General features: G+C 41.7%; 1 protein-coding gene across 1 annotated transcript in view; it reads left to right on the plus strand.

Annotated features, from left to right (window-relative positions):
• Window positions 1-1,259: 1,259 nt before the first annotated feature.
• The window catches only part of LOC110524403 (glypican-1), a 54,520-nt gene continuing 36,511 nt past the window's right edge, over window positions 1,260-19,268 (plus strand). The window contains exon 1 of the mRNA XM_021604003.2: window positions 1,260-1,998. Within this exon, the coding sequence (XP_021459678.1) occupies window positions 1,842-1,998 (157 nt within the window). The 5' untranslated portion in view covers window positions 1,260-1,841. The remainder of the gene's footprint in view (window positions 1,999-19,268) is intronic.

A 19,268-nucleotide genomic window follows, 5' to 3' on the forward strand; every position in this document is an offset into this window, starting at 1 on the left:
ATATCTACTGGGTGAAATTCCACAGTGTGCCATCACAGCAGCAAGATGTGTGACCTGTTGCCACAAGAAAAGGGCAACCAGTGAAGAACAAACACCATTGTAAATACAACCCATATTTATGCTTATTTATTTTCCCTTGTGTACCCTTAACCATTTGTACATTGTTGCAACACTGTATATATATATAATATCACATTTGTAATGTCTATTGTTTTGAAACTTCTGTATGTGTAATGTTTACTGTTAATTTTGATTGTTTATTTAACTTTTGTATATTATCTACCTCACTTGCTTTGGCAATGTTAACACATGTTTCCCATGCCAATAAAGCCCATTGAATTGAAAAAAATGAAGTGAGAGAGAGAGAACTATTCCAAGAGCCTAAACAGACAGAAATCAGTGCCTTGACCTTTCTATCTTCTAACTGTCTCGCTTTGTAGGCCTTTGTCAACCCACAACACCATGTTAATCCAGTACAGATCCTGGGAGGCTACACTGTTACTGCTATTAACAGGGATTACAGTGTGGTTAGTGAGAGACTACATTTGTCCCCTGTACATGTAATTACACTGTCACCTCACACATGCCAGTGGCCTTTCTACAGCTTAGTGGCTGGTCAGACCTCCCATCCACTGTGATGGGTAAAACTCCCCTCTCTCAGGCTTCTGTAGGCTACATTTGTGCCCTGCAAAGAATCAGATTGGAAATTAGTGTATACAGTACAGTAGGCCTATGTCAGTAGGAATATGTGTAGAGAATGAATGAAGATGCTTTGTTCAAGGCTTATGAGTCTTGTCCAGTGGAGGCAACTTAGGGGAGGAAGGCTCAAAATAAGACAGCAAATGGAATGGCATCAAACACATGGAAACAATGTGTTTGATTTATCACTTATTACCACTCCAGCCATTACCACGAGCCTGTCCTCCCCAATTAAGGTGCCATCATTCTCCTGTGGTCTTTTCCATAGAGATCCTATGGTCTTGTCATTGTGTCTTGTAGGCATCTGTGCATAAAATATTGATTACGAACAGCACTCATACAGGTGAACACAGAGTATTGTCCTAATGTGGATTTCAAGAGCCAATAGTAAAGGCATTTGAGCTTATCTCCATAACGCGAAATCTCCAGATTTTTTTCTAGAATGATACACGTCTTTCACCAAAAATAAGTAGGATGGTATTGGCTATTGTATAAAGATTGCGATGTCTAATATAAAAAGGCTGCACTTGCAGGTAGAGGCGCACTGGCCTGCAGGTTGTGTCATCCTCTGTTCTCTGCGGGGCAGGACCTAAACAGCTGCTCCGCAGTAAAACCAGCCCGGGTATCCCAGCGCGTCTCCAATCCGCTCCAATCCTACAGGCTGTGTGCTACGTGCTCAGCTCACAACACTCGGCTTTTCTCTCTAACACATCTCCGTTATTTGTAAAGGATTTCACCTGATCCATGTAATTCACTTTAATCCAAGATTATTGTGAATATTCACAGACAAAAGCAGAGCCTTTATTTTCTACGTTTTATTGGTGGATTTGGATTACACGTGTTACAGTAATTAATTTGATATTTATTTGTGAGCGGTTCTGTCTAGTAGACTCACCACTGCGAGGACAGGCTGATCTTGACAGTCACAGCGTGCACCAGAATCGCACGTCGTCACAGGACTCCGGGGAGAGCTGACAGATTGCTCAGCTGGTGTTTGCAGCTGTATCCTCGGCGCCAAAGCGAGATACACTGCCAAGGAAGGCTTTATCTACCGGTTGGATGCCATACGAGGCTTTGTAGGTCTTCTTTTAATTGCCTCGACTCGTTCTCTTGGATCTACACCTTGCTGTTTGGTTGTCAGTATGGATTTCCTACAGGCTCTTCTATTCTTTTTTCTATCCGCTGTCCCGTTGTCGGCGGACAATGCGAACAGTAAAGCCCGGAGCTGTTTGGATGTCCGACAGTTCTACAGCGGGAAAGGCTTCACCCTCAACGGGGTGCCACAGACAGAGATATCTGGTAAGTAACGGTGCATTTTGTAGCCATACTGTTACCTTTTTCACGCAACTAGTTCATTAAATAATTGTATACAATTGTATACGTTAAATAAGGAGCACAAGGCACGATTGAGGGCAATAAGGTAGTGAGCGGTCAGCTAATATAGGCTACTGTATCTACCTCTACAAGTACACTCTCCATGTGCAGCTATAGCCCCGAAGTTGCACACTTCAGCTGAACAGAGCTTCTCAAAGTGCTCTGCTGTCTTCACATAGGATTGGGCCTGGCATCAATATAATACTTTTAGATGTGGTACACAAAAATAATTCAACCAAAAAAAACATCATTATCATCATCCATTATAATTTTGTAGGCCTACCTGAGAGTGCATCACTTGTTTTAAGTCACGTGGATAAAATAAAGCATGGTATAACCAAGAGGCAAAGTGTGGTAGAACTTACATTCTATTTCAGGCTCAACATTCAGTACAGTATTTTTGAACAATAACCTTTTGTATGGTAATTAGATTTAACTGCCACTCAAATGTCCTGCCTGTTCAGTTTAATAGCTCAGACACACCAGTAGGATTGTCAAACATTTGTCTGCTGACAGTAGGTCCTACTTAGTAACTCTGAACAGTGTCAGCAGTCAATATTTTTTATGTTCACACAGCAAAGACCATGACAGTCTTGGCACACTTAAAATACTCCAAACCAGAAGGTGGCAGTAGCGTTGTTTGACAGCGCATGTCCATGTGTGTTGCTGAAGGTCTAGATTCCAAGCTAGCTGTCACGTTCGTTGTATGGAAGAGACCAAGGCGCAGCCTGAGATGAATAAATCTTCTTATTTAATGAAACGAAGAACACTCAAACAAACTTACAAAACAACAAAACGAACGTGAAGCTATATATGAAAAGTGCAGACATAGGCAACTAACACATAGACAATCACCCATGAATTACCCAAGGAATATGGCTGCCTAAATATGGTTCCCAATCAGAGACAACGATAAACAGCTGCCTCTAATTGAGAACCAATCTAGGCAACCATATACAAACAAAACACCTAGACTAGTAGACAACCCCATTAACATACAAAAACTCTAGACAGGACAAAACACAACAAACCACCCCCTTGTCACACCCTGACCTAACCAAAATAATGAAGAAAACAAAGAATACTAAGGTCAGGGCGTGACAGTACCACCCCCCCAAAGGTGTGGACTCCCGGCCGCACACCTAAGCCTATATGGGAGGGTCTGGGTGGGCATAACTCCGAGGTGGTGGTTCTGGTGAGGGACATGGACCAGTTCTGACTCGGCCCACTTACGTAATGTCTCTGGAGCGGGAACCCTCACCACCTACCCCGGACTAGAGGATGCCACTGGACTGATGGTCAAGTCTGGAGTGAGTGGTGCCTCTGGACAGGCGGGAGACTCTGGCGGCGCCGGACAAGCGGGAGACTCTGGCGGCGCCGGACAGGCGAGAGACTCTGGACAGGCGCCGGACAGGCGGGAGACTCTGGACAGGCGCCGGACAGGCGGGAGACTCTGGACAGGCGGGAGACTCTGGCGGCGCCGGACAGGCGGGAGACTCTGGACAGGCGCCGGACAGGCGGGAGACTCTGGACAGGCGCTTGACAGGCGGGAGACTTTGGACAGGCGGGAGACTCTGGACAGGCGGGAGACTCTAGACAGGCAGGAGACTCTGGCGGCGCCGGACGGGCGGGAGACTCTGGCGTGTCCAACTCATCCCAAACCATCTCAATTGGGTTGGGTGATTGATGAGGCCAGGTCATCTGATGCAGCACTCCATCACTCTCCTTCTTGCTCAAATAGCCTTTACACTGCCTGGAGGTGTGTTTTGGGTCATTGTCCTGTTGGAAAACAAATGATAGTCCCACTAAGCGCAAACCAGATGGGGTGGTGTATCGCTTGCAGAATGCTGTGGTAGCCATGCTGGTTAAGTGTGCCTTGAATTCTAAATAAATCACTGACAGTGTCACCAGCAAAGCATCTCCACACCATCACAACTCCTCCTCCATGCTTCATGGTGGGAACCACACATGCAGAGATCATCCGTTCACCTACTCAGCGTCTCGCAAAGACACGGCGGTTGGATCCAAAAATCTCAAAGTTGGACTCATAATTTGATTTGTTTAACACTTTTTTGGTTATTACATGATTCCATATGTGTTATTTCATAGTTTTGATGTCTTCACTATTATTATACAATGTAGAAAATAGTAACAAAATAAAGAAAACCCCTTCTTGAATCAGTAGGTTTGTCCAAACTTTTGACTGTACCTTAAGGGGGCCTTAAGGGGTGCCATATATGAAGTAGAATCCTTGTTTTGTTCTCTAAGAGTGAAGAAAGTCCTCGATGATACTAGCCAGATGACCCCAGCTAGATAACTACCTAGCAAGATTACAAATAAACAATTTAATTCACTCTCCATAAACCCACACTGCCAGTGCCAGCCCATAGCCAAATGTTTAGCTAGCTAACGTTAGCATATTCACTAGCTAGCACAACATAGCTAGCTAAGCACTGCACTAACTCAGCAGCTAACATATTTTATTTTTTTATTTTACCTTTATTTAACTAGGCAAGTCAGTTAAGAACAAATTCTTATTTTCAATGACGGCCTAGGAACAGTGGGTTAACTGCCTGTTCAGGGGCAGAACGACAGATTTGTACCTTGTCAGCTCGGGGATTCAAACTTGCAACCTTTCGGTTACTAGTCCAACGCTCTAACTACTAGGCTACCCTGCCGCCCATAGGCAGATGTTTAATTGGAACTAGGGGTGCGTTCGTAAATTCAATCTGGAGTGCCAGAGTGCGCTCAGTGTGCCCTCTGGGTGTTCTTAAATTCAGAGCGTTGTCAAATTGTCCATTCGTAAATTCAGAGCGTTTCTCTCTCGAAGCGCTCAGAGCGCACACTGGACACTCTGGCCAGAATAAGGGTTGATCCGAGTGTTCTGGCTTCACAACGGCAGTCAAGCACCCATGCTAACTAGCGAACGTTGGCTAGCTTACTAGCTACTTCCAGACACAAATGTGAGAACACCTCACTCTGACCATTTTACTCGCTCTAGCAGAGCTGGTTAGGCTGTTTTTTTGTTATCCAGAGCATTGGTGACTTGCTGTTGGCAACAATTAAATTTAGATAAAAATTAATTTGCAGACATTTACTGACACCGGCCATATTCAACGGGTGTTGAGTGTTCGTAAATTCGTCAGTTATTCTGAGCTCTGCCACACTCAGACGAGAGTGCTCTGAAATCGGAGTAGATAGCCAGAGTGAATTTACGAACGCGCCCTAACTAATCCATTATGATGTAATTATGTCAATACTAGCTACAGTGGTTAGCTAGTTTGGAGGAAGTATTTAGTGTTGTGTGCATTGCGTCTGTGCACTAGCTAACTACCATCCAATAAACCACATTCCATATGAGGGGTGTCAGGTAGCCTAGTGGTTAGAGCGTTGGGTCAATAACCAAAAGGTTGCTGGATGGAATCCCCGAGCTGTCAAGGTCAAAATCTGTCGTTCTGCCCCTGAACAAGGCAGTTAACCCACTGTTCCCCGGTAGGCCGTCATTGTAAATAAGAATTAGTTCTTAACTGACTTGCCTAGTTAAATAAAATATGAATCGGGACTGGCTCATCTGTGGATGTATGTAGAAAATACCCCATTTTTTTTCCTTATTTTGGTTGGCTCCTCACGTGAGGTTTCGTGCTCTCTGATTGGCTCAAAGTCAAGTTGTCAGCTACAAGCATTGTGATTCTACTAGTAGAAACGATAGGCTCGTCGCTACCGGGTCGGCATGCAGCAGGTACAGCTTTTGTTCTAACAAAAGAAAGAACGGCCTCCCACTGTGATAAGTACCTTTCGGCAGTCTATCGGCTGAGATTCAATGTGTTTCATGTTTAACCTTTGGACTTCTCTCCCTAATGCTACTCTCCATTAGACAAGGCCTCCCTCTAAACTGCCTTATCTGAACGATAGTCCATCAGCAAAAATGGTGTCATCACATAATCATATTGACTGTGTTCTGGTGTGATGTCATGGCTTGATGAGCATAACCAAACTTTCCTTTAAAATATATAGTGATTTATATGGATAACTGAGAAATACAGACACACACGCATACACACACAGCAATATTAAAAATTACTGTGAGTAGACAGTTAATATTCCAGGATGAATGATCAAAACAGCCATGCAGATGAAGAGGCATTAACAGAACAGTGTAGGAGGTGGGCTGCCAGTCTTCACATCCAGCATCACGCAAAGCAACATGTTTTATCACAGTAATTAGTAGGCAATGTCAGCCTCTGAAGCAGTCACCCTTTATATTAGACGCTTTGTTGTGCCATCCTCCATAACTAATAACTCATACACGCACATGCATAACCACGCACGTACACATACATGTAGCACACACTCGCGCACGTACACACACACGCACCTTTGCAATTATTGCAGAGTTGCAATAGGTTTCTGAGTCTCCTGTTGGCTGTGTATTATGTACACAGAGCTAAGAGGGTAGTAGAGGGGAAATTGCCAATGGGCTCTGCAGGGAATTTGAAGGTCACTTCATTCAGTCTCAATGACATTTTGAAAGCAAGGGGAAAACATTGAATATGCCCAGTGTGAATCATTCAGGGTCTGTCATCTTTTATTTATCTGCAAAACAAAGTAGCGACCGCAGCTCAGGAATGGATATAGATTGTCGTTTTTCATGACGTCCAGGAGATGTGATTCGTTATATCTGCCATTAAATGCTCCCATTCTCCCTTTAACACCACATCAGCATCATGCCCTGGGGCTTCAATATCATTCAGTTGAGGCCCAGATTGAAACATGAAATCGTTTTACACCTTCCCTGTATGTGACAGTGGGCTAGACAAAAAGCAAATATGTTCTGTAGATACTGATCTATGTTTTGAAAAATGTAAATTAAGTTTGCTGTGTGTACTTTTGCCTTATCTATGTATTTAGTCTTACTAAGTCAACACAGGTTAGGCTGGCTCAAATTGAGTTTCCACTGCCTCCAGAAATTAGACACGATATCATGTTGCTAGGTGGCCAATATGTGACTGAAACTGGCTTCGCTAATGTTGCTAACTAGCAAGATATTGAATAATGTATTTCATCCTCACCACACTGTAACTAACGTTACCCATACTCCTGTAAGTTCCAGCCAGACTCAGAGCCATATATGTAGCTTGCTGACGTTGGCTAGCCAGCTAAAGGGTTAGCATAACAGACTAGCTAGCTGAATCCCTACCTTGCTTGCTACAGTAGCTAGCTAGCTAACCAAGCAAACCAGACGACAGGTTGAATATTATGTAGCTAGCTAGCTTTAAATACTACCTGGCCAGCTAAAATTCCCGCTAGCTAGCTTGTTTCATCTCCGATTTGCTAGCTAAACTAGGTAGTTATCATTTGAGGGCTGACTGTTTTCATAAAAGTTGATTATGTAGTGCAAATATTTATGAAGGATTCAGCTATAGTGGTAATTCGTGTCATGTCGGACTATGCACGCTAACAGCAACAAGCCCAGATAAACGTTTTATTTATAACAAATATTATTTAAAAATGAGCTAATCGTTGTCTGCAGTGATATAGTAATGGCGTCACCAGCTCGAATTGTAATCAAGCTGGCACCTGCTGTTTAACACGGAACCCAAACCGGCTGCGCGTGTGCGCGATCGTGCATACATTTATTTTGTCCCCCCCACCAAATGCGATCACGACACGCAGGTTAAAATATCAAAACAAACTCTGAACCAGTGACATTAATTTGGGAACAGGTCAAAAAGCATTAAACATGTATGGCAATTTAGCTAGTTAGCTTGCACTTGCTAGCTTGCACTTGCTAGCTAACGTTAATTTGTCCTATTTAAAACGGCCAACCGAATCATTTCTAGTCATCTCTCCTCCTTCCAGGCTTTTTAATCGTTTAACTCATATGGTGATCGCATCTAAACTTTCATTGTATTACCACGACTACTGGCAAAACAGTTCGTCTTTCAGTCACCCACGTGGGTATAACCAATGAGGAGATGGCACGTGGGTACCAGCTTCTATAAACCAATGAGGAGATGGGAGAGGCAGGACTTTCAGCGCGATCTGCGTCAGAAATAGGAATGAGTTCTATTTTAGCCCTAGGCGTCGCAGACGCTCGTTGGCGCGTGCGAGCGAGCAGTGTGGGTGCAATAATTGAATAACATGGATTTCTAAATTTATTTTGCGACGCTCGCGCACCCGACGTGTCCGGTCTGGTCAGCATGTGGCTGGGCTGCGCTGGCCTAGGTTTCCCTCAACCTAGCTCGAATTTGGTCCTAATGTTAAGTGGCAGTCGAAACAGGGCTTTTGTTGCTCATTGCTGAAACGAGCAAACCAGTCTTTGGTTGCCTAGGCAACACCCCCCACCATGGAGAAGCAGCACACATAGAAATATAATTATTAGAACGGGTATGGAGCCTCTAACTCAGGCAATTTCACTGGTATACTTATGGGTACACTCACAATGGCTGCCTGGTATTGTGATATAATAATTTCCATATTAATGTAGAATGTTCATTCAAATGATGTTAACTGATGTGGCTCATGCAATGGCATATCTTTTTTTGTAATGTCAGTTGAGTTGATTCAATAAATCCCAGCACATACAGTATTTTAATGTCCATGCTATCAGGGATCCTTGGGACATCCGTACCCCATTTAAGTTGTCATTTTAAATCGGTAAGGGTTATTGTTAGGGAAAGGTTAGGGTTTAGGGTACTGACCCATATTTTAGCACATATTTTACTTGCTGATTGGCTCCTATGGGTACACTCGCAATGGCCACCAGATCACCCATTATGCCATCGTTGACTTGAATGGGGATGCCCGTCTTATTCATTATTTCAATTCCAGCACATGCAGGAGAGGAGGAAATGTGAGTAAAAAAACAACATATATTTATATATATATATATATATATATATATATATATATATATATATATATATATATATATATATATATATATATATATATATATAGACTACTTTATATTTTTTTGCTATTTGAACGGTCATTACGGTCACTTGGCTGGCAAATTACCGTCATCCAAAATTCTATGACCATCACAGCCCTATGTGCTTGTGTGAGTTTAAAGCAGAACTGAACTTGAACTTGAGAACTAACTTCTCTCGTTGAAAACGACATATGTGACATCAGTATTAATCAGAAACATTTATTCCAGTGCCAGAATTGACTAAGAAATGCAAGTAGGTTAATTTGGATCATAATGCAAAAAAAACAGAGGTTTGTGAGATTTGTGTACAAGAGTCCATCATGACTTACTTGAGGTTTGGGTTTTGATTTAGACAGTGCCCACTTGCCCACCAACAGGGTATAAACAGAGATTGCGGTCCAGTAGCTGAGCAGATCAGACTTTGTTTACATAAGACAACACGTTGCGCATTTTTAAACTTGAGAAATACTGGACCAAACACCTTAGCTAGATGTACAATTGTGTGACTGAAACCTCATCTGCAAAAACAAAAAAATGAATTACAGATTTCTTGAGTTATCTCAAATCAAAGTATATTAGGCACTTACACAGTTTAGCATATGTTATAGCTGGTGCAGCGAAGTGCCTGTGTTATTAGCTCCTAACAGTGCAGCAAAAATGTCAAACAAGTACACAAATAATAATCAAAAACTAGAAACAAAAAATCACAAATGTCAGAACGAATCCAGTTAAAAATCCAAATAACACTTTATCAGTAATCCAAATGCAATGTATGTATATAATAGAATAATTCTGACTATTTTGAGGAAGTAATACTGACTTTTGAGGAAGTAATACTGACCTGTTCCTATGGCGTCTCATGGGGGACAAATATCAGTAACTGTCACATCGAACCACACTCCCAAGACTGAAATCCAATTTTTATTAATAAGCAACAGAGAAACACATGCGGAATTTGTGCTTTCAGTCGCTCTTTAACACATACTGAATGGTAACACCTCTTCCAGGGAGGACATTTTATTCATGAACATGGGTTCCCTGTCTCATTTACTGTGGATGCACTCATATGACAGAAGCAGGTTAATGACTCCATGACCTGATTTTTTTCCCATGCTTCACCTGCGTCGGGGCATATTGTATGTTGTGCCACTGATGTGAAAACAAACTCATAAAACATGAATAACACAAGATAAGCTACATAAAATATGGAAGTGTTCCAGCTTGGGCCTTCAGACAGCTGCCTTCCTTCCTGAGAACACGATGAATCATCAGACAACCGTTGAAGTCAGACTCCAGATACATACCTGATATTATAATGAAAAGGTCGGACAGTCTCATATTTTTAAATGTTTCTTTACATTGTTTACTTTCATCGACTTCAGTTTCATTCATTGAGGAAGACATCTGAAAGATGTTACAGTACAACTGTGTTAATCAAGCTACTAGGAGTTTCCTCTTCCCCAACTGCTACACCAAGCTGATCAGCCTTGTAGCCAGGACTGACTCCCAGCAGCTTCTTTTGCTGAGGAAATCAATAGACTTAATCACTGGTGTGATAAAGAGAGGCGGTTCTCAGGCCCCTGAGCTCCGACGAGGAACCATGAAAGCTGCTTTTCACATCGAAATAGATGGGTTGGCTGACGTCACGAAAATGATGCACTCGCGTTGATGGGGCCCAAAGCCGTGCTTTGTTATGATTCTGGACGGTCAGATGGATAGCAACAATGACAAGAAGCTTCCATGTGGGGAATCGTAGGTGGCTTGTTTCAGCAAGTTTATCTTCTTTTTGATACCTTGTCTTGTTTTGACTCATTTAATGTCAATGCTAATATGGCAAAACATTCACTAGCTAGCTATTTGAGAACCAACAAGTGGGGTGGCAGGTAGCATAGCGGTTAAGAGCATTGGACCAGTAACCGAAAGGTCGATGTGACCTTGAGCAAGGCACTTAATCCTGAATTGTTTCTGGATAAGAGTGTTTTCTAATGGTATACAAGTGCTCATTGTGAAAATCAATTTATGTTTTCAATAAATATTTGGAGATTAAATATATTTTACATGTTGCCAACAATCTAAGTCAAACCTGTCTGTTTTGCCACATAGTTGCACACTTGTCAGTTTTGTTGCTAAACAACTGCTTTTCACTGCTACTGAGAAGAATTACTGGCCATAAACACATAAACATCTAATACCTGTGGTTCACTTTAGTTGGTCCTCAACTCCTACGGTATGTAATATATACTGAGCATTAAATAAACAGAGCGAGAGTGTTGTGTTGTCAGTGCTCATGAGGTGGTGCTGGCTTCAGGCCTGGTTGTGTTTGTGCTTCTTGGTTCAGTTGAAGTTAGGCAGATACTCTTGTTTAGCTGTGCTCTTTCGGCAGCATATCAGTATTCGCTGCACCAGGTGTGTTTATCGCAGTCAATTGCTGCACTGAAATTTAGCAAATTTCCATGTTTTTGAATAATTTACAGGGAAACGTGGTCACAGTCCTGTCGTTTGGGCTCTGTCAATATTAATTGAGTTTCCTTCCTCACCAAATTTGCGGGCAGATTAGTTTAGCATTGAAAGTGAAGCCTGGGAGGGGAAGTGAATTGAAGGGGAAGGAAGTGACAGGGATCGGCAATCGCACTCTGTCAGTGCCAAGATGGCACCCCTCACTCATCGTAATGCTCTTACAGTCGTTGCCTGCCTTCACATCCACTGTGAGAAACATGAGAGAGCAGAACACCTTGTGCTGAATGTTAATGGCTTTCGTTTGGCCAATTATTGCCCTAAATGAACCATTCTCCTCCAACATCCGTGGTGTCTCCTGAGTTCCTGCTGCTTCACACTCTTACTCCAAACAGAGCTATGGAAACTAATAAATAGTAATGTCTCCAATTATTGACTTAGTTTTTGTCTCCTCTTTACTCTCTTGCACACTCTCCCTTAAAGAAAACACATAAAAAAATCACGAAAAAACCCAATGAAGAAACATGGTTTTTCGGCACAGGTGTCTTCTTTTTTGTAAACCCGTAAGTAACCATGTGTGTGAGCTGTATACTTTTGTTTCTAAGTAGATTAGTTTAAGACTACCAAGAAACACTGTGTAAACCTGATTTAGCCCACTGCAGTAAAAGGTTAATGTCAACTAGGGCTGTCAAACGAGTTTATCGCAGGATTTGTTGTAATTAATCATGATTAATCGCAAACTCAAATTATGCTGTAATTTACTTTTTTTTTTATACAAAAAGCATTACAAGAAATTTGCAAACTAACGGTCAGACAAATCAGGTAAATTGATAAAAACATTTTCTTTAACTTCAAACTTCAAACTTCACTTTCAGACAATGCGCCCCCAAACATTATTGCACTAAAATGACAAAGTCTACTTGAGTTAACAGAAACTCTTACAGCGCTAATTTTAACATGTTAAAAAGGATAAATAAGGAGACACAGAGCTCTAGCTTCTCTATTATTTTTGCTGGGCTTCTTCCAATGGTCACTGACCAACATATGCAGAAGAGAGGCGTGCGCCTGCAGCAGTAACACTCCGAATGGATGGCTCAGAAATAAGAAATCATTATTTGTAACACTAGGGTAGGCTAAGTTACCCTTTTACAGATCGGCATTATTTAATTTGCAATTCCATATTTGGAAACATTGCTACTGCAACATTTTAACACCACCTTTTCACATGCAAGGAGAATGACACTATTTCACCACCACATGTGAACTTGCAATTCCACATGTAAATGTGAGATTTTCACATGAGAAAGCTTTTTTACATGTGAAACACCAAATGTCACTTTTGCAACTGCAATTCACATGAGGTGAAAACAACATGTTTTTCTTCTCAAATGTGAAAACGTGGTGTTAACACGTGAACTCTAAATGCAATACATGTGAAAATATGGTTTCACGTGAAATTTAAGATCAACGTGAAAAATGTAAGCTCTCCTCTCTAGAGCATTGGTATTTTCCCTTGGTCTACAGTTATTCCTCTCTCCCTGTATGTCTGTATCCTGAGAAAGTGAGTGGCCTTTAGCGTTTCTGATATTGTCATTGAGGGTTTAAATATAGGGCCTAAGTCTAGACCTTTACCTTTAACGTTCTATTGAACTGACTCAAACTGGAGCGCTCCCCACCTTCACATTGAGATAGGATTTATTCTGAACAAAATACTGTAACAAAACCTGATTCACGATACTATATGGAAATCAATCTGAAAGAGCATTGTATTGATTACAGCTAGATGATTACAGCTAGATACTTTCATTGATACATTCCTAGCATAGAGGTGTGTAGTCCTAGAGCAGCGTCTGTGTACAATTTAAGCACACATACAGTAAGTAGTGTTTACTTTTTTTCCTATTGTAGCTGCTTTGTATGGTGGAGGATCTTCCATTTGTCAGGGAGGACATTGATGCTGTCCAAAGTCTCTAGCAGAAGAACACCCATCAGCGATCAGCTGCTCACTCAACCGTTCAAACAGTGCAGCAGCGCATAGAAAACCTTATCACAACATTGTTTCTCGCTGCAGGGCTACTCAGGTGGCTTTTTAAAATAAATGTTTATCTGTGCCGTGCAGGTGAATTATAATCTGAGCTCACCTGCCACAATGAAAGACCTCAGGGTGATTCCTCACGAAACTAGAACAAAACAAGGCAATGGAACAGTCATTTTGAGGAAGGATTGTTGACATACAGTACCAGTCAAAAGATTGGACACCTACTCATTCAAGGGTTTTTCTTTATTTTTACTTTTTTGGTTACTACGTGATTCCATATGTGTTATTTCATAGTTTTGATGTCTTCACTACCATTCTACAATGTAGAAAATAGTAAAAATAAAGAAAAACCCTGGAATGAGTAGAAAATGAGTAAAAACCCTGGAATGAGTAGAAAATGAGTAAAAACCCTGGAATGAGGAATGATGTGTTAAAACTTTTGACTGGTAATGCATATTTGACAATTTTATCTGAAAGCATAATTGAGAAATAATTAATTGAAGTTTAAAACATTTACCAAATATTTTATTTTATTTTCAATATTCATATTCATCAATTAATGTAAGAAAATTGTTATTGAAATCAGTATTTTGAAATGACTAGTTAGTGACCTTAATTCATCAATCAAGAATAAGGGTGGAGTGAAAACCCGCAGACACTCGGCCCTCCATGGAATGAGTTTGACACGTGACATAGACTGACCAGGTGAATCAAGGGGAAAGCTGTGATCCTTTATTGAGGTCACCTGTTAAATCCACTTCAATCAGTGTAGACGAAGGGGAGGAGACAGGTTAAATAAGGATTTTTAAGCCTTTAGACAATTGAGACATGGATTGTGTATAAGTGCCATTCAGAGGGTGAATCGGCAAAACAAAATATTTAAGTGTCTTTGAACAGGGTATTGACGCACCAGTTTGAGTGTGTCAAGAACTGCAACGCTGCTGTGTATTTCACAGCAGTTTACCGTGTGTATCAAGAATGGTCCATCACCCAAAGGACACCCAGCCAACTTGACACAACTGTGGGAAGCATTGGAGTCAACATGGGCCAGCATCCCTGTGAAAAGTTTTTGACACCTTGTAGAGTCCCTGCCCCAACAAATTGAGGCTGTTCTGACTGCAAAAAAATATTTATGTTCCTAATGTTTTGTACACTCAGTGTATATCAGCAATCTTTCCTCCAAAGGACCCTTCTATAGATATATATTTTTTAATAAAATCTCCCAAATAATGGTCTTGTTTTGTTCTAGTTTCGTGTAGAATCACCCCTCTGTTTATCAGTACAGCCAAAGTTTTCCCTCACTACATGTGCTATGTATTCCACTTGGGCTGTACAGTTTTTGAATTAGTATGCTTGTTATGGGTGTATTCACATGACTGTGTTTAGTTTGTCTTTTGGTTTTGTGTCCTTCTCTTGGTTCTGGTGCCAAAGTTGTTTTATAGATTGTACTTTGTGGGTGAAGTATTCTGTTTGTGTGTGTGTTTGGGACTGGGAGTGGCTGTGTTGTGCTTTTGAGGTGTGTGTGTGTGTGTGAGTGTGTATTTGGTAGGGTCTTAGGGCAGGCTTGTTAAAAGCCTTTGGCTGTAAATTTTTCATGATGTTTGAAGTCTTCCTCCGGTGGGAGGAGACGCTCCTATGTATTTTAAAGGTAGCAGGACGGACGGCACTCTCCATCTCTCCTTGACAGCCTTTGCAGCTTGCACTCTCTCTTTTTCATCCCTCCCTCCATATTCCTCTTCTTCTTGGATCCCATCCCTGTCTCCTCCTCTCTTCCCTTGTCTTGGTTGCCAGTAGTGTTTCTTCTTGCCCCTCTCTCTCTTTGTTCCTCCTATTCTCGCCCTCTCGTTATCTTGTTTCCCTTCCTCTCCAACTCCTTTGTTCCTCCTCTAATCTCTCTTCCCAGTTTTCATGCTCCCTCTTGCTCCTGTGTTCCATTTTACATCTGTAATGTTGGATGCTATTATTAGTCTGTGTTTCTTCCTCCTTTCTTCCTCAGTTCATCTGCTGATGTTTGATGTGGGCCTCTTGATTGGTGCTAGTCTGTTAAGTTAATGAAGCCACATGATCTGTGATTCATGCTAGGGATTCAATAAAGTACACATGCTTTCCTTTGCGGTTGTATTGAAGAGGCAGCGAGTGGCTGGCAAATGTTGAACGAGCGAATGGTCTATAAAAGTATGTAATAAAGAATTTCATGCAGCTCCCATGCTTTCCGCTGTGCAGCTCAGAAATCACGTATTTAGAAATATAAGATCTATATATCTTTCAATATAATTTATGGATCATAACAGTTAAAGCTGCAAAAACTGATATTCTGCAAACTATTATAGTTTTTGCAACCAGGAAATGGCAGAGCGATTTCTGCATATTGCACCTTTAATACAGTAGGACGATAATGCCTTTACTGCTGACACTCATCATACATGACAATCTGGAATTAGGATGTTTTATGTCTTTGCATAGGTTCACAGTTATCCAAGTTCAATATGCCCTTGAGGTATCAACAGGTAATGTATAGTACAATAGGGTGTAACAGGATGAGCTTCCTTATTCATGTCTACAGGTGCAGACTATAGTCAAAATAGCCTGAGGGAGAGGTTAGCTAAGTAGCGTTGCTCAGTGTAGCATGCAGTGTCCTCACAGAGGCTACAGGATGGCCTTCGTCCTCACCATGAGGTCACGAGCCACAGATGTAATCAGTGAGACTGCTTATCTCAGAGCCTCCTGTTCGTACACCTGATTGGATAAGCCCTTTACAGGTTTCAAATTGGAAGAATTAGCTGGTTGGTCCAAACCCTGTCTTCCAATCTTATTGGCTCTTTTAGGTGCACTACACATTATTTGTGTGGGTGGCTCTATATCCCCCTAACACAGACACATACAAACTTCAACAACATTTACAGTAAACAAACTTCCACATAGTTAGACAAACACACATAATTCATAAGCGTCTGTTGCTATGTTTCCTTGAAAACGAAGCAGTGTTCTAGCTGAGTCTAAACTGGTTAAGGGAAGTCCTCGTTTACATGTCTGGGGTTTGGACTCAAAGATGTATTCTGAGAGAGAGACCTATAATTACCCATGTTTCAGTAAAAAGCTTAGCTATTCCAGAGTTTATATTCAAGTCTGGCTGGTCGGCTAGTTCATGCCACTTCAGTGAGAGCTGTTTTGCTGGGACATGCATGTGCCAGTGTGTGTTATGGGATTTAATACCTCCTACTTTCACTCACTCAACTTCATACCTCTTACTCATCGATTTTCCTCTTTCTTCTCATGTACACTTCTCCTCTTTCTTCTCCATAACTCACGTTTACTCACTGCTCACATGCTCAACTGTCTCTCTCTCTCTTCATCTAGCGCGCTTTCTTCTTTTCTCTCTCTCACTCTCTCTCGAAAATGTGCCCTCAACCAACCACACTTAGGCCTGCCAAGGGTTTTCCTCTGCCTTATTATGGAGGGATTAGGATGTCTTTAAGACATTAATAATCTCGCCACAATCTCAGAACTGTAATCCAGTGTTTATGAGCATTGAGCATGGCAGTTTAAGACCGTCTCCATGACCTGTGGGATTTAATCCCTCTTTTTCTCTTTGTCGCTTCAGTATCTACAACAGTACAATGCATCAGATCATCTGTGAAATGCACGTCATGAACGTCTTTGTACAGCTGTCGTTCCGTCCAGATAATATATAGCTTGGATGCTGTGCAGTTGTGATGCCCTCAAATAAGGATCTTGATCTTGTGATCAGAGAAGGAACATCTTCAAAGTCTTTTGGTCTCTCATCCTTCTCCCGCTATTCTGTCAGGGACATGTGGAACTGATAGTTTGCTAACAGTTTTAACATCCACGCATCATTTGTAGGGGATGATCCAAATAAAGTGTTACATTTCTCTCCTATCATTTTGACCCACACAGTTGGTTTTTACCAGTATACTGTAGCTGGCCATCTGTATTCAGCTCTGGTGTAGTGGGTCATTATCTCTCTTACCCAAGTTAACTGTCAACTGTTTCATAGCATGAAGTCGCCTCCCCTATAGCATGACATTGGGAAAAACAATATTTTTTATATATTTACAGTGCCTTGGGAAAATATTCAGACCCCTTGACTTTTTCCACATTTTGGTGGGTTACAGCCTTATTCTAAAATTGATTAAATCGTTTTTCCCCCTCACCAATCTACACACAATACCCCATAATGAGAAAGCAAAAACAGGATGTTAGAATTTTTTACTAATTTATTAAAAATTCAAAACGAAATACTTATTTACAAAAGTATTCAGACCCTTTACTCAGTACTTTGTTGAAGCACCTTTGGCAGTGATTACAGCCTCGAGTCTTTTTGGGTGTGACGCTACAAGCTTGGCACACCTGTATTTGGGGAGTTTCTCCCATTCTTCTCTGCAGATCCTCTCAAGCTCTGTCACGTTGGATGGGGAGCGTTGCTGCACAGCTATTTTCAGGTCTCTCCAGAGATGTTCGATCGGGTTCAAGTCCGGGCTCTGGCTGGGCCACTCTAGAATATTCAGTGACTTGTCCCTAAGTCACTCCTGCATTGTATTGGCTGTGTGCTTAGGGTTGTTGTCCTGTTGAAAGGTGAATCTTTGCCCTAGTCTGAGGTCCTGAGTGCTCTGGAGCAAGTTTTCATCAAGGATCTCTGTACTTTGCTCTGTTCATCTTTTCCTCGATCCTGACTAGTCTCCCAGTCCCTGCCACTGAAAAACATCCCCACAGCATTATGCTGCCACCACCATGCTTCACCGTAGGGATGGTGCCAAGTTTCTTCCAGACCTGACGCTTGGCATTCAAAAGAGTTCAATCTTGGTTTCATCAGACCAGAGAATCTTGTTTTTCTTGGTCTGAGAGAGTCTTTAGGTGCTTTTTTGGCAAACTCCAAGCGGGCTGTCATGTGCCTTTTACTGAGGAGTAGCTTCCGTCTGGCCACTCTACCATAAAGGCCTGATTGGTGAAGTGCTGCAGAGATGGTTGTCCTTCTGGAAGGTTCTTCCATCTCCACAGAAGAACTCTGGAGCTTTGTCAGAGTGACTATTGGGTTCTTGGTCACCTCTCTAACCAAGGCCCTTCTCCTCCGATCGCTCAGTTTGGCCGGGCAGCCAGCTATCTAGGAAGGGTCTTGGTGGTTACAAACTTAATAATGGAGGCCACTGTGTTCTTGGGAACCTTCAACGCTGCATAACTGTTTTGGTACACCTCCCAAGAATTGTGCCTCGACACAATCCTGTCTCGGAGCTCTACGGACAATTCCTTCAACCTCATGGCTTGTTTTTTTTTTCTGACATGCACTGTCAACTGTGGGACCTTATATAGACAGGTGTGTGCCTTTCCAAATCATGTCCAATCAATTGAATTTACCACAGGTGGACTGAATTTACCACAAGTCAAGTGTTCTGAATACTTTCTGAAGATAATGTATATCTAATGCCTTGGCAAACACATTCTGCTTTCTGGTAAACATTCTTACCACCAGTATGTAACTGCTCATTGAGAAACCAACAGCAGTAATTGACTGAATACAACACCCTGAAGTAGAATGATATAAAGATGCTTCTTAGAAGACACCCATAACCACACAGCATGACACAAGTTGCTTATATTTACAGCCTCAGAGGGTTGAGGAATAAAATACTAGCTTGCTTAAGAAATGGCTTTAAGGGCTTGGTACAATTACATAGAATTACATTATTATACCCTCAACTTGCTGTGTACACAAACACGTACACACACACATACACACGCATAAACACACACACA

The sequence above is a fragment of the Oncorhynchus mykiss genome, chromosome 5 (assembly GCF_013265735.2).
Source record: "Oncorhynchus mykiss isolate Arlee chromosome 5, USDA_OmykA_1.1, whole genome shotgun sequence".
NCBI lineage: Eukaryota > Metazoa > Chordata > Actinopteri > Salmoniformes > Salmonidae > Oncorhynchus > Oncorhynchus mykiss.